Source organism: Cuculus canorus, chromosome 16 (assembly GCF_017976375.1).
Source record: "Cuculus canorus isolate bCucCan1 chromosome 16, bCucCan1.pri, whole genome shotgun sequence".
Classification (NCBI taxonomy): Eukaryota; Metazoa; Chordata; class Aves; order Cuculiformes; family Cuculidae; genus Cuculus; species Cuculus canorus.
Window position 1 is genome coordinate 8,025,436 of NC_071416.1, and position 13,966 is coordinate 8,039,401.

Consider the following 13,966-nt stretch of genomic DNA (forward strand, 5'->3'; position numbering starts at 1 on the left):
AAAGTGAAAAATAGAGTTTTTATTCAGTGCTTGCATAGTTAATTCATGTCATGGGAACGTCCCACCCTCACTGCACAGTGTTTGCAGTGGAAGAAGAACTGTTGAAGCGAAGCCCTGCTTTGCCTGTGCAGTAGGCCTGGAGGCAGTGTGTAGTTATTTAGCCATAAATAGATTTGTTATATACGTATATAGCCTATAAACAGCTCTATGCTCACAGTATACAATCTTTCCTCTACCAAATTGCATTCAGAGAACTGTTGGAGCAGCAGGAGTGGGGCTGAGGTGCAGTCAGTGCTGGGGAAGGTTGTTCTCTTTGCTTTGAGCTCTTTGCTGTGGCGGGGGCTGCCAGCGCTGCAGAGAGGGGAGGGGGCCGGCTGCTGCCCAGCTGCGCGGGGTCAGGCTCCCTGCTGCACCCCAGCTCGAGGACAGGCAGGACCGGGATATTTCCACCCCACGGGGTGAGGGGAAGGCAGTGAAGTGAGCAGCTGCTGCAGGGAGCCCCAAACGCCCCCAGCCCCTCTCTGCTGTTCCTGGTCCCATTGCTTCTCTCCCCATTGCACTGAGTGCTGCCAGAGAGGAGCACGGCGCTGCAGCTGCGTTGGGGTTGGGCTGGACTTTGGCCATCGTCCTTCCACGCCCACTGGGACCGGCTTGGGCTAAAGCAAGCTGGGGTCCAGCGAGCCCCGGAGCAGGAGGGGAGGCAGGGTCTCTGCAGCAGAGGGGCTGCGGCGGCCGCTCACTTGGGCTGGGGTGCGATGATGACGTTGCGGTAGCCCTTCACGCCCCTCAGCTTGTCGCTCTCGAAGTCCACCATCAGCTTGTGCAGCCCCGACAGGCGCGGCACAAAATCCAGACGGAACTTGGCCTCTGCTTGTGGCTCCACGGGCTCCTCACTGGGGAGGGCAGGAGATCAGTGGGGCAGCCCTGCTCCTCCTGCTCCCCCATCACCCCTCCCGTGCCCACTGTGCTGTAAGACAGCGCTGGTACCTGGGAAGTACGGACTTCCCATGGTGTGGCCGTGATGCTCCGAGCCCCTATGCCCACGGTTTCCAGCACAGCCCCAGCTCCCACCGTGCCTGCAGCTGGGCCAGGCCATGGGGCTGCCTTCCGTGGGGGGCTCTGGGCATGAAAATCCACCCCTGCCCTGTTCCCAACAACCTGGCAGAGCGAGGGGAAGAAAAGCTCTTACAGCTCCTTGATCTGCTGCCCGTCGGTGAGGCCGGCGCCCTCCACCACAAAGGTGCAGTTGAGCAGGGGTGCTGCGAGGGGGTTCACCAGGCTGATCTCCGCCACCAGCTTCCGCTGCTGCATCGGCTCCCCTAAAATCTGGAAGCAGGAAGGGTTGGACCCCCAGCACCGCCCTGCCCCATCCTGGTGGGGCTGAGGCAGGTCCCTGGGGATGCAGGACCTTCTGCCCAAGCCTGGTCGTGGTGGGATTGCCCCAGGGCTGGTCCCAGTGACCCGAGCCAAGCAGGATGATGGCAGCAACCCCCTGTGAATGGGAATTGTCCCCCCTTGCTCTGGGAGAGAGTGCTGGGCCCTTACCCTGATCTTGATCTCTGGATTCTGGATGTAGACATCCCTGATGGCCACGATGACATCGTCGGTCTGGTGCTCAGTCAGGAGAGCCACCACCTTGATTAAGTTGTCCTGGGTCAGGCTCTCCCCGTACTTCTCATACAGGATACGCAGGGGCACGCTCTTCTCTGGAAGGGGAAACAGAGCACCGTCAGAGCTCGACCTCTCCCCAATCCAGCACCCGTAGCCCCGTGCTGCCACCCATCTGCTCTAGGCTCCCAAGGAGCTTCTCCAGGCACCTTACAAGGATGGGAAAGTCTTGGAGGAGCTGGGCTGTCTTGTTCCTGGAGGGGAAGGAGGCTGAAGGCAACCAGCTGTGAAGCTGTGGTAGGGAAGGGCCCCAGAGAGGCCGAGACCATTTGGAGAGAAGCCCAGCATTCCTGGGGCAGGACAAGAAATGCTGGAGCATCAGCTGAGGCTGTGGGGAGGAGGATGTGCCTGGCACTGCTCTGGCTGGGCTCCCTGCACCAGCATGGAGAGCAGGGGGCTCCTCAAGGCTGCGGTCTGGGGAGTCCCGGGGTCTGTATTCGCAGGCAGGAGCTGAGGGGAGAAGCTTCAGGAGCTCGTAATTAAAGTCTCTGAGAAAATGATGTTGGATTAACTTGTATATGTGGGAATGTTAAAGACCCTAAAGAACAGCGGGGCTCCTCCAGCACGTGGCCCCCACTGCCTCATCCAGCCCTGTGGAAGAGTCCTGAGCAGCTCTCCAGGAGCTTGTGGATGCTGGCACGTGTCAGGGCCGGAGGGGTTGCAGTGTGAGCAAAGGCAGTGCCCCGCTCCCCTTCCACAACCTGAGCCCCCCGATCCAGCGGGAGGTGCCCATGGCAGGGGATGGAACTGGATGGACGTTAAGGTCCCTTCCAGGCCAAAGCATCCTGTGACCCGATGACAGCAAACAGCAGAGCCGCGTGCTGCATTTGCAGATCTTGGCTTAGATTAAAAATACGGCTGTTCCAGAGCAGCAGATGTGTTGCATTTCCAAGCAATGTGGAAAAACTGACATAAATCAAACTTCTTGTTTAATTACCAGGCGGCGATGCTAATTTGTCACAAAGGCAAAGGAAAGTCCAGCAAACTGTGCCAGGACAGCTCCGTGGCGGAACGCTGAGTGAGGTCATGCCCGCCCAAGGAGGAGACACTGAGAGCTTCGGCGCTGCTGTGACCAGCCTGGTTCACAACCCCCAGCACGGGCTGCTTCCCCACAGCCTGGGACCACGCTGTCGGAGTTGACCTGGGGTCAGTCCTGCTCTCCCTGCCTGTGGGAAAATCCCACAAGAGACCAGCCCAGCGCAGCTCTGCTTGTGGAGGAGAGGTGCAGGGAAGAGCAAGAGAGATGAGTGCAGCTGAGTGCCCTGGGACAGAGCCCTGCGCCGTGAACAGCTTGCTCCCTTGGCATGACGGATGCACCAGCAGGAACTTTAGTCCTCTCTGACCATGTTTCCAGCCCCCTGTCTGAGCAGTGTTCCTCATCCTTTCAGCAAAGGTTAAAAATCTCCAGTGGCAGATAAATAAAAACAGAACTCCGGAGGAGGCATCACTCGCTGTCGCTGGTGAACAGCACTGATGCGGCATGAGGCCAATGGATGGACAAAGGTCCTGGCATCAGCTCTGGGTGCTGGTTCCCCCACCGCCCAGGATATGCTTTCACACTGCTGTTATTCCACAGGACTGAACAAAACCCTCTGACTGCCGTCCCATGCCAGCCCGGCGCGTGCCGACCTGATGAACTGGTGGCGGTGGTACAACCAGAGAGGGTACAAGTGGAGGGGATACCACTACCCCTGCGGTGCTGGTGGTTCTCATGCCAGGCTGGAGCAGCAAGGAGAGGAAGAATAGAACGAATCCCAGCCCTTGGCTCACACCTTGCTTTTGGGGAGGTTGCTGCTGAGCCCAAGCCCTGAGCGGGGCTGTGGGGCTCTGTGTGAGCCTGCCGCCCTTCCCACTGGCCCCAGCTCCCAGCGCTCAGCCCAGATGAGACATGCCCAGCTCTTATTGTTGCTCAGCTGCTGCACGTGCAAAGCTGGAAAGCTGTCAGTGCAGAGCCCGGATTCTGCAGTCGTGACTCCCTCCTGCTGGCTGCAAGGGCTGGCCCTGCTGGCATGCAGTGGGGCACAGAGCGCTCTGCCAGGGGACCTATCCCCACCCCACGGCCTCACTGTGGATCCCAGAGATGCAGCTGAACCCAGGGCAATCGTTGCCCTGACCCCAGCCCTCACCAAAGCATCCTCAAGCATCCTCATCACCAGCAGCTGTCTCTTACCTGCCCAGGGCTCGAGGGTGACATTCAGCAGGTCCTTCATGCCGCACTGGGGCCCGACGGTGCCGTTGTAGCTGGCGGTTCGAGCACATAGCCTGAGCCTGCAGGCCCGTTCTGTGTCTGAGTTGTTGTTGATGACAGCAAAGACATCGAAGTCACAGCCGTTGTTTGCACCCTCCGACAGCTTGATCTTGAGGTGCAGCCCCTCGTCCTCCTCCCTGAGAGAGCTCTTCTCGTGCTCTGCCTTCTCAAACACTTCTCTCTCCTTTTCAGACCCTGCAGTGCATGGAAAACTGTGGTTCCCAGGAGAATATGGGAAGGACATGGTCTGGGCTGCTTTGCCCTCATCCCTGGACCTCTCCTGCTGCAGTTACTGTGTTAATGAATCGTTTCCCCGCTGTTTCCCACCAGCTGCCAGCCCCGGTGTCGCTGCCCCCACTCCCGCCCCGTACCCTCTGGATACTTGTAGGTGTGGGTGATGTCCTCCCTGCTGTCCCTGCCCACGCTCTTGGTGCTGATGTTCTTCCCCACCACCGAGGAGTGGATGCTCTTCTTCTCCGACCCGTCGGGCCGCACCACCCAGTACACCACGTCGGCGTTCACCTCCGCGAAGATGAAGGGGATGTCATACTTCAGCTGCAAGTCGCCCTCCTTGACGGCTTGGACGGGAGCTGGCCCACAGCAGAAAACCCCTGCCGGGAGCGGAGCTGCCGTCACCGCCAGGGCCAGACACAGTGGGGGAGATCCTGCCATGCCGGGGTGCAGGACGGAGCACCCATGTGCTGTACGCCATACCTTCGCTCTTCTCCTGGGGTGTTGGGTCCAGCACCTGCCACCCATCGTAGGCACCCAGGTCTGGACGGGCCATCCAGGACTCCACCCAGCAGTGGAAGTTCCTGCAAGGGGAGCACAGACGTAGGTACCTCAGCTTCCCCCAGCGCCCATCAGGCTCCAGGAAGAACCGGGGAAGGGGTAAATTATGCCCCAGGGGAGGGCGGGCTGGGGTCCTGCTGTGCCGCTCACCAGATCATGTCCTTAGAGCGCCGTTCCTCCTCCCCGGTCTCGCTGAGATAGCGGTCGATGACCAGGTTGCCATTGGTGTCGTGGGCTGAGTTGTAGTTGGTCACCACTCGGCTGGGGATCCCCAGGCACCGCATGACTGTGGGGAGGCAGGGCAGGGTGAGATGGGGTCCCAGCACCTGGGGGGGGGGGCAGGTTTGCACAGCTCCCATCCCACAGAACCCCAGGTTTGCACAGCTCTGGTTTTGCACAGCTCCTGTCCCACAAAGCCCCATGTTTGCACAACCCCCATCCCATGGAGCCCCAGGTTTGCATGGCTCCTGCCCTTCCCTTGCCCCACAAAGGGGTGCCCAGGGACAGATCCCCAGGACGAACCGGATCCTGCCGTTGCCACCGTGCCGTGGGCGAGACGGGTGGCACGCAGCACTGACAGCCAGTCAGGTTTTAATATTGCAGCAGACAAAAGGCACAAAAGAGGTTGCGAGAGCTTTGGAGGGAGTGCACAGGCAGCAGCAGCACACTGCAACCTTTTATTTAATCTCCCAGCTGCCTTTTACTGCGAGTGGGGCTCCCTGGGGAACAGGGAGGTAGTTATAATACTTCAAAGGAAGGCTATAAACTTCTGTGAGTCGTGGAAAATCCACTTTAGTTTTCTGCTATTTCTCTCCTCTAAAAAGGCTCTCATATATCTGTGATACAGAAACGCACGGGTGCTCACACAGCGAGCCAGGCGGTTTTCTCACAGGGGTGGGGGTGTGTCTGTGTCGCTGTGTGTGTGTGCTTAGCAGAAGTGAGCCTGGAATATTTCTTCTCTTTTGCCCCAGCTCCGCTGCCCTCGTGGCACCGAAATCATTTTGCTTTCAGTGGATTCATTACTTCATTGTAAACTTGACCTTAAAGCCACTTTCCTTCTCCTGTGAGTCCAGCCCCTCCCTCTCTGCCCTGCTGCAGAGGCAGCACTAATTGAAAATCCAGAGCCCTTTTCTAGCATTTTTTTTTCTCTGTTTCCTGATAAATTAAAATAATAGTGAGCTTAATTGCTAAGCAATCATTGCGGGCTGATTGTAATCAGTTCCCTCCTGCTACAGCACAGGGAGTGGGTGGAGGGCAGGGGTGGGAGACGACACGGAGTGGGGGACACGAGTGACCCTGTCCTGCAGTGAAGAGGCAATGGGAGATGTCTCACCAGTACACGCCACAGCAGCGAAGACCCAGCACTGGCCATACTTGACTGGCTGGCACCCAAAATTCTTCCACCTCTTGAGAATGTCCACACTCCCGATCCAGGCCATTGGGCTCATCCCATCTTCGTATTGGTTGTCCCACCGCCCTGCCAGCACTCCGCGGTCCTCATCGTTACAATTTACCTGTGGCACAATATGAGGGGCCGTGATGGATGGAGGGTTGAGCAGGGAGAGGCTGGCGAGGGAGGGAAAGTGCCTTCCCCCGGCTCACAGGTGCTGTCAACCTCCATCAGCCATCCTGGAGCAGCACAAGAGCTCACCGGGAGGCAGGCGGCCGTGGTGCGAGAGTGTGCCAGGATGCACTGCGGCTGCCTGCATCCTGGTAAGCTGGGGATGGACAGGTAGAATTGGTGGATGGAGAGGCTGTAATTGGGGGTGGATTTGAGAATCACGTCCTCTCGCCTGGGAGCTTGGTTCTGACGATGACCTGCAGCAGCCAGTGAGGAGCAAAGGCTGCTCACGGCAGGCACAGTGTGTGCCCACCTCTGCTCTTCTCTTAAAAGGATCTTTTATGGACACGTGATGTAAAAGCTGTAGCAGGAATAGTTGGAAAGGGAATATGAAACACTTCAGGGAAGGAAACTGGTGTAACTTGGGGTGGGGGGGAGAATGGCAAATGCCACCTCTCTGTCACAGTTGAGGAGAATTTTCAACTCAGTTGGACTTGAACAGATGGAAAATTATCAATTATACTTGAAGCTGTACCTGGGGGCCATGAGATGCTGGGGACACTGTGCTGGGCGCACTGGTGACCGGAGCCCCACGAGACTCACCATGGCGCTCACCACTCTGCCAATGTACACCGGGTCGTTGCGGCGGGAGCAATCCTGGTTCTGGTCCCTCAGGAATTTGGGGTTTGTGTCGAGCAAGTTGAGGCAGATGGACAGGATGTCGTCCTCGAACTGGTGCAGAGCGGGGAGAAAAGGTGTGTGAGGTCCCTGCAGTGCACAGGGCTCTCACGCCTCGCTGCTCGCTCCCTGGATCACCAGGATGCTCGGCAAGGGGGGGCTGCCATGCATACAGGGTTCATGCAGACCCACGGTCCCCTCTCCGAGCCAGCGCCTGCTCAGTGATGACCTTTGGTTGTGCCACACAGAGGCTCAGCCAGCGAAGCCCACGCTTGAGCTCCCACCCTCGCACCGCATCCTGCTTCCTGCGGCCACACAGGGGTCAGGCGCGGAGCTGACCTCTGTCAAAATCCACCCATTTCCCATCGCTGGGTGAGTCACTGCCCTTCCCTGAACTGAGGCTTGGATCCTGCCGGGACACTAGGCACCCCTGCTCCCACGGACCCTCCGGACAGCCCGGAGCTCAGGGATGGCGGCCGGGCTCCCCCAGCACAGGCGCCCAGCGTGCTGCGCCTCGGGCTGCAGGCGCTGCGTTATCGGCACTGCCGGCCCGGTGTGGGGAACGTTATCAGGCACTGGCTCCTGGCACAGCGTGGCAACCCCGATTAGGAGCGTGCGGCCCCGGGGGCCCCCGGGAGCCGTGCAAGAACATTCTCCTCGCTCTGCTGCGCTTGGAAGTCGGCACGTTCCCCACTCAGAAGCCAGATCTTGGTTTGTTTGTGCTATGGCTGCGTGGTGGGGCCACATTCTCCCTGAGCTGCTGGCTGCCTTTGGGGTGTGCGCTCGAGGGACGTGCATGGCACCAGCCCCAGCACCCTGCAGTGCTGGGGCTCAGCCGGGGGTCCCAGAGGTCTCAGGTGTCCCATGGGCCACTTCTGCTCACCTGGCCAAAGTTCCAGGGTGTGGAGGTGATGTAGGTGGAGGAGCCCTGGTAGATGAGCCCCTCCTGGGACAGCACGTACTCGCGGCGCTCATCCTCATCTCTGAGGAAAACTGTGTCCTCTGCAGGGAAAGCGAGGATTGGGATGGGAACGGGGCCTGTGCCCTGCACCCTCAGCCCTGTTCAGGGCTCCCCGTTCCCACTGGGGAGCCCCCAGGGGTGGACCTGGTGGGAAATGAGGCAGCAGGGCTGGAGCTGCTCCCATCTGAAAAAGCTGCTGGAGATTTTTCAAGCCAGTTGGACCTGAGCTGATGAGAAATTATCAGCAGGCTTGTGGTTTTCTTTTCCATTGTTTCTCATTTCCCACTCTTTCCTCCCTTTTGTTTTATGGAGTCAGGTCTTTTCCCAGGAGGGGAAGCTGCTCTGGTGGGACAAGTGAGCAGTGGGAACCGGGAGCGCTGGCTGAGATCGCACTGAAGTGGTTTTGCTCACACGGCAGCTCCTGCTGGAAAACTCCCTGCTTACTGGAAATGTTTGCCGAGAAAACACAGCCCATACATCCCCAGCACGAGGGCTCGGCACAGCCCTGGGTGAGCGAAGCTTCCTGAAGCCCCAGGTCTCAGCAGAGCCAGGGCCAAGTGTTTGGGATTCAGGAAACCGGCAACTTCAGCCCAGGTCTGGCCGGGGACAGATGGAAACCCTGGCTGTTGTTTGCCCAGCATCGTCCAACCCTGCAGTGTTGATTTTTCTGTGTTGGGCTGACTGCATTCCTCCAGGCAGTGATGCCCCCGGAGCACCCAAGGGCAGGTGGGGGCAGGCAGGGCTGGGCCAGGTGGTGGCAATTAATTAGGGGCAATTAATTAGGGGCAATTAAGGGCTTTCCCCCTTCCTGGCTGGGAGCTGCTGCCCAGAGCTTCACACTGGCTCAGTAGAGGTAAGCTTCCCACGGGGTGTTGTGTGGTGGGGACAGCCCTGATGGGACAGTGGGTGTTTGGGGTGGGGGACAGTGCTTGTGGCTGCCCCAACCTTCTGTGGGGACCATGGGAAAGTGGAAGCAAAGTGGGGATTTCTGCTTAGGTCCAAGCTTGGGGCACCTGGAGCCTGCAATGGGGTGAGACCCATGGGCATGCACCACCCTGGCAGAGCTGGAGGCAGCTTGTGCTCCCTATAGCTGGGAAACCCAGCTCTCGGGAATCGAAAGCCTCACCTGGGTGCCAGGCGTTAAAGAGCAGAACGAAGTGCCCGATGTGGCAGCTGCTGCCCTCGTAGCCAGTGGAGGTCTCCAGTGTCAGGCTGTAGCGGCCGACGCAGGCGCTGGGGGGGGAGCAGAGCGAGACGCTGAGGGAGCCCCCATCCTGCTGCTGGATTACGGCACTCCAGCCCGATTCTTCCGGGAAGTCCGTCACGGCAAAGTGGAACTTGGTTCCCGATGTCTCGATGGGGCAGGGTCCTGCCAAGAAGGAGCACGTCAGCTCTCCTGGTGCTCCAGAGGTGCGGGGGCTGTGCCAGGGGTCCTGCCCCACAAATGCCCCACGGTGCTCCCGTCCCCTCTGCCCTGCGTGCCTGCCTGGACCTTGGCTCTTGCAACCCAGAGCCGTTTGCTGTTCACTTTGTCAGGTACGGGGCAGTCTAAGCGTGGGAAGCTCGCCCCCATCCCTGGCTTTTTGGGAAGGCATAGGATGGAGCAACTTGCCCCACGTGCATCCCAGGGCCAGGAGAGCAGAGGGGATGTTCAGCCCGGTGCCCACCCCAGGGCCATGGAACCTGCCCTCAGCTGCACCCACTCCCACTCAGTTCAGAGTCCTTGTATCCAGGCAGCGCTGTCCTGCTGCAGCGCACGGGCCCCGGCAGAGCTCGGCTGCCAATGGCAGAGTCTCCATCACTGGGTGCTCACAGCAGGAGACCCACTATGTGTGTGTGGCCACAGGCGTTGCTGCAAACATCCCACAATTAGTGATTACATCAGTGGCTACAGCGCTGGAGCCGAGGACAGCATGATCCCAGCTGCCCCTCCAAGCACACGGCTGTGTCCAAGCCACCTGCGCATAGCTGGCTCCAAACACGGCTCCTCCAGGGCGTGGTGACGCCCAACCCTGGCTGAGTGTGGTGGTGCCCACGCAGCGCTGACCGCAGCCAGTGCAGCGGTGATGCTGTGGTCCACTCGCCTACTGCAGCACAGCCTGGGGCTGGTCCCCTGCCAGCCCTCGCCCGCAGCGTGGGCAGGACGCCAGGCGAGTCACCAAAAATACTCATGAACTCATGAGAGTGACACAGTTTCTCCTCTCTGTCCTTTCGGGGAGGTTGAGCTAACAGTGTCCTTCTGGCAAGTGGCGGCCTGGCGCTGCTGTGGGGCTGGGCAGCCACGAGAGCCTGCTGCCACCTCCTTCTCTTCTTCTTCCTCCTCCTTGCCTGCAGAGCCCCTGGCACACCCCCCTTCCCCCCGAGCCCCAGATACCTGAGCAGGGATCCTCAACCACAGCTGCTTTAAAAATATGGGCTGTATTTTAGCATGGAGCCATTCCAATCTTTCCTGTGGGAGGTGGCACGTGGCTTTGCTTTCCCAGGGGATTCTCTGCCGCTATGGGGCTGTGGGTCTGGTCCTAATGAGGATGTGCCAGGGCCACCTCAGTGGGGTGGTGCAACTGTGTGCTTTTGCAAGAGCCAAAGCACCTCTGCCCCTTTTTCTGTAAGCAACAGGGCTGCGCTCCAGCCCAACTGCTGCTGCTGCCAGCCTGTGCCTTTGCCCTGGCGGGCTGCGCTGTGGGGCTTCTTGGCTTGGAAAACCAGCCTGGGATTGCCTGGGATGCAGCAGGACCTCATAAAACCCAGCGGCTTGAGCAGAACCCCTGCCACGGCTGCCTTGGGAGTAGGGACAGTGGGGGAGCTGATGGTTTAGAGTGAAGGCAGCGGATGCTCAATTTGTGTTGTCAGCCTATGATGGGGTTGGAGCTTTTCAGGGGAAAGAAAAAGAGTGTTTTACACTGCAAGGAATCCGGGTGCAGTTTCACTTTGAATTCTGGCCTGGTTGACTCAGCAGGATGCTGCAGCCCCAAAATAACTCTTGCCTAAGAAAGAGTTTCCTCTCCCTTTGCTCAGAGCTGGCGGAGGCTGAGTCCCTGCCTGGCGTCTGCGCCCAGCTCTGGCTGCAGGAGTGATGTCCCGATCCCTGCTGCTCCCAGCAGGCTCTCATCAGGGCTACAGCAGCAGCAGAAGCCGTGCGGCTGGAGGCTGTGCCTGGCTCCTGTGTACTGGCACGGCTCATGGGGGCTGCAGTGGGGCTGTTGCGAGGGGGAGGCACAGGGACGCTTCCTTCCTCCAGGGTTTGTGTTTCCTGGGCAAACCCTGCTCCAGGGATGTGTGAGTGATGGGGCATGGGTAGCTGGGTAAAGAGACCAGCAGCAGAAGGGCCTCAAAACCCTCTGACTGGAAAGATTTGCTTTTGCTGTTGTTTGTCAGAAGGGCAGGAGACTCGGGCGGGTTCCCTGGCTGCAGCCAAGGCCCTTCCCGGTGAGCTGGCAGCTCTGGCGTGGCTGAGTCTGGCTCAGCCACAGAAGCAAGAGGAGGAGGAAATGGGTTTCTGTTTTATTTCTTTATCGCTTCCCTCTCTCATTGTGGAACTGGGTTTCTACCTTTCCTCTTTGGCTTGGTATAAAAGCTGTGCACAGCACCAGCTTCTGCTGGGGGAAGACACGGGGGCTGCGTGGGATGGGGCAGCTGCCTCGGCGCAGCACCCACGTGAGCCCTCAGGCAGGAGCAGATGGCAGCTCGCTCGTGGCACTCACCTGTCTCAACGTTGAAAGCGAGTTTGTCCACCCCCTCCTCGTAGCCTCTGCCGGAGAAGTGCAGGGTGATGGTGAAGGGCTGCCCCCGCCGCACCACCAGCTGCTGGCAGCCCATCTCTGCTGTCCGGTGCTCCCGGCCATTGCGCTCGCACTGCAGGTCCCACGTCTCCAGCACCAGATCTACAAAGGCAGCAGCATGTACAGTGCTCCTGAGCGCAGCAGTGCCCCGCGCACACAGCCCCCGCTGTGGGATAGATGGTGTTGCTATCACCCCACCCCGAGTGCTGGATCTTGGTGCTAGGGCTTGGCTGCCTCCTCTGCCCAAGCTGCCCAATCCTGCCCCGGTGTGCCTGGCACAACCTTGGGTACTGTGGCCGTGCCGGGCTCTGAGCACCCTTCCTGGAGGGCTCTGCTGGCTGAGCTGGCATTGCAAGCTCCCAGCAAAGCGCTGCCCTCCTGACTGAGCCCGTCACGGTACCACCACAGACGAGGGGCACCGTGTGCTGCCAGAGCCGCGCTAGGTCCACGGCACGTGGCATCCAGCACTGGAACAAAGCCCAGTGCTCATCTCTGCTCTTTGGGAGGCGTGGGGCCATCGGCTGGGGTTTGTTGTCTGTGTGTCCTCATGCCAAACCAGCACTGCTGAGCCCAGAGAATGCCAGCGGAGGTTCTGTGCCTCAGCCAGGACAAGGGCAGCTCTCCGGGCAGCTTTACTGCTCTGGTATTGCTGATATATTGGAGAGACTAACTGTGAATTTGGTGACAAAGAGGGTGTCTCATTCCCTGGCCGCTGATGCAGGCAGGGCTGCACGCTGAGCAGCCGGTGGCCACGTCCCCACCGCCCCAGGCGCTGCGCTGGAGCGATGCGATATCATTCATCATCGCTCAAGGCCAGTGACCCTTGAACGCTCCACCAGCAGAGGCATTGGCTGCTAGAATAAGCAAAAGCATTTGGTGCAGGAGAGCAGGCAGCGAGCTCAGTGCCAGCCAGGGAGCGGGGCGGCTTGCGAGGGGCGATGCTCAGCTCGCTGCCCATGTGCCACAGCTGTCCTCCTGGTGCTTGCAGCCAGCAGCGGTGGTCAGCGAGCCCTTTTTGGGCCAGGGCCAGGTGGAAACAGCTGATCCCAAGCTCACCATTCCCTGGAAACTTTGCTCCTGGCTCTCCAGGCATGGGGACCCTGCAATGTGCATCTGAGGAAGGCAGTGAGCGGTCCCCACTGCATGGCGAGAGCTGCTGGGACAGCTGGGACTGTCCATAACTAAGGGCAAGGTCCCTCCAGCTGGTCCATTGGGACCCTGGAGCTGGGGACAGAGCACAGAAAGTTTCTTTCCCTTACCACCTCCCCCTCTGTAGGCAGAAGCACGGCTCCATGCTACAGCACGAGATCCGAGTGCGAACCTCGCTGACCAAGCCAAATTGTGGCAAATAAGTGTGTTAAGTGAGGAGGTCTGAGGCTCCTTCTTGTCTCAGTCTCCCTGGGTTTATCGTCCTCAGTGCAATTAGCAAAAAGTGGTTTTTTGAAAGCACAGGAGCCTCTTCCCAAATCAATTTGTGCCAAGAGAGGGGAGTGGGCTGTGGTGTTGCCAGGGTGTGCAGATGGCAGCAGGGTCCCAGGAATGGCCACACAGGAGCAAGGGCTGCCTGGGTGCAGCTCGGCTCCGTGCCGGGAGCTGGCAGTGCCTGGTCAGTGCCCAACCCGAGGGACCCACGGCGGTGTCCTTGCTGGGAGCCTGGGGAGCCGGGGCAGCCCGCGGCACTGCTGGGCACTGCACTGGGATGATGCTGTCCCGCCAAGGGCCATGTGCCTGTTGGTATCACACAGTCCCATTTCCCTGGGGATTTGGTGACAGCTCTGTGGGACGCAGCGGGGTGTCTCTGGAAAGCCACCTGCATAGAGGGATTTCTGCAGTCCAGAAGCACTGCTCCTGACAGAGCCTCCAGAAATCCTTCTTAAACCAGGGTGGGACGGTGGCACATGTTCCCAGCCCAGCTGTCAACACTCCAAGAACACCGAAAGCTTTAAATAGCACCAAACTTCATCTTGCAAACACTGGCGTCGCTCAGGCCAGCGACAAGCATTGTAGCTGGGAGGGAGGGATGGAGCAGAGTATGTGTGAAACCACGTATCTCTTATTGCTGCCATCCTCAGGTTTGGTCTTTCCCATTCCCTCTCACCGTTTTGCTTTAGCTGAGAGTGCAGGGAAGCAAGAGCCGACGAGCCCTGGCTGTGAGAACGCTTCGCTCCTGGGTGCCCTGAGCAGGTGCTGGGATGGAGATGGGGGAGACACGGGATGGTGGCGAGGGGACACCTGGCTTGGTGACGGGGGAGCCCCGGGATGGCCAGAGATCCCTTGGC

At 59.5% G+C, this 13,966-nt stretch overlaps 1 protein-coding gene and 1 long non-coding RNA gene across 2 annotated transcripts in view; one reads left to right on the forward strand and one right to left on the reverse strand.

Annotated features, from left to right (window-relative positions):
- Positions 1 to 13,966, reverse strand: part of TGM2 (transglutaminase 2) — a 14,373-nt gene continuing 407 nt past the window's right edge. Inside the window, exons 2-13 of the mRNA XM_009562629.2 lie at positions 11,610 to 11,789; positions 9,035 to 9,277; positions 7,831 to 7,949; positions 6,873 to 7,001; positions 6,042 to 6,222; positions 4,859 to 4,994; positions 4,631 to 4,731; positions 4,288 to 4,527; positions 3,839 to 4,111; positions 1,546 to 1,706; positions 1,190 to 1,326; positions 1 to 893 (exon numbers count right to left, since the gene is read on the reverse strand). Of these exons, the coding sequence (XP_009560924.2) occupies positions 737 to 893; positions 1,190 to 1,326; positions 1,546 to 1,706; positions 3,839 to 4,111; positions 4,288 to 4,527; positions 4,631 to 4,731; positions 4,859 to 4,994; positions 6,042 to 6,222; positions 6,873 to 7,001; positions 7,831 to 7,949; positions 9,035 to 9,277; positions 11,610 to 11,789 (2,057 nt within the window). The 3' untranslated portion in view covers positions 1 to 736. The remainder of the gene's footprint in view (positions 894 to 1,189; positions 1,327 to 1,545; positions 1,707 to 3,838; positions 4,112 to 4,287; positions 4,528 to 4,630; positions 4,732 to 4,858; positions 4,995 to 6,041; positions 6,223 to 6,872; positions 7,002 to 7,830; positions 7,950 to 9,034; positions 9,278 to 11,609; positions 11,790 to 13,966) is intronic.
- LOC128853867 (uncharacterized) overlaps positions 13,168 to 13,966 on the forward strand; it is a 24,757-nt gene continuing 23,958 nt past the window's right edge. Inside the window, exon 1 of the long non-coding RNA XR_008452681.1 lies at positions 13,168 to 13,871. This is a non-coding gene — a long non-coding RNA (uncharacterized LOC128853867). The remainder of the gene's footprint in view (positions 13,872 to 13,966) is intronic.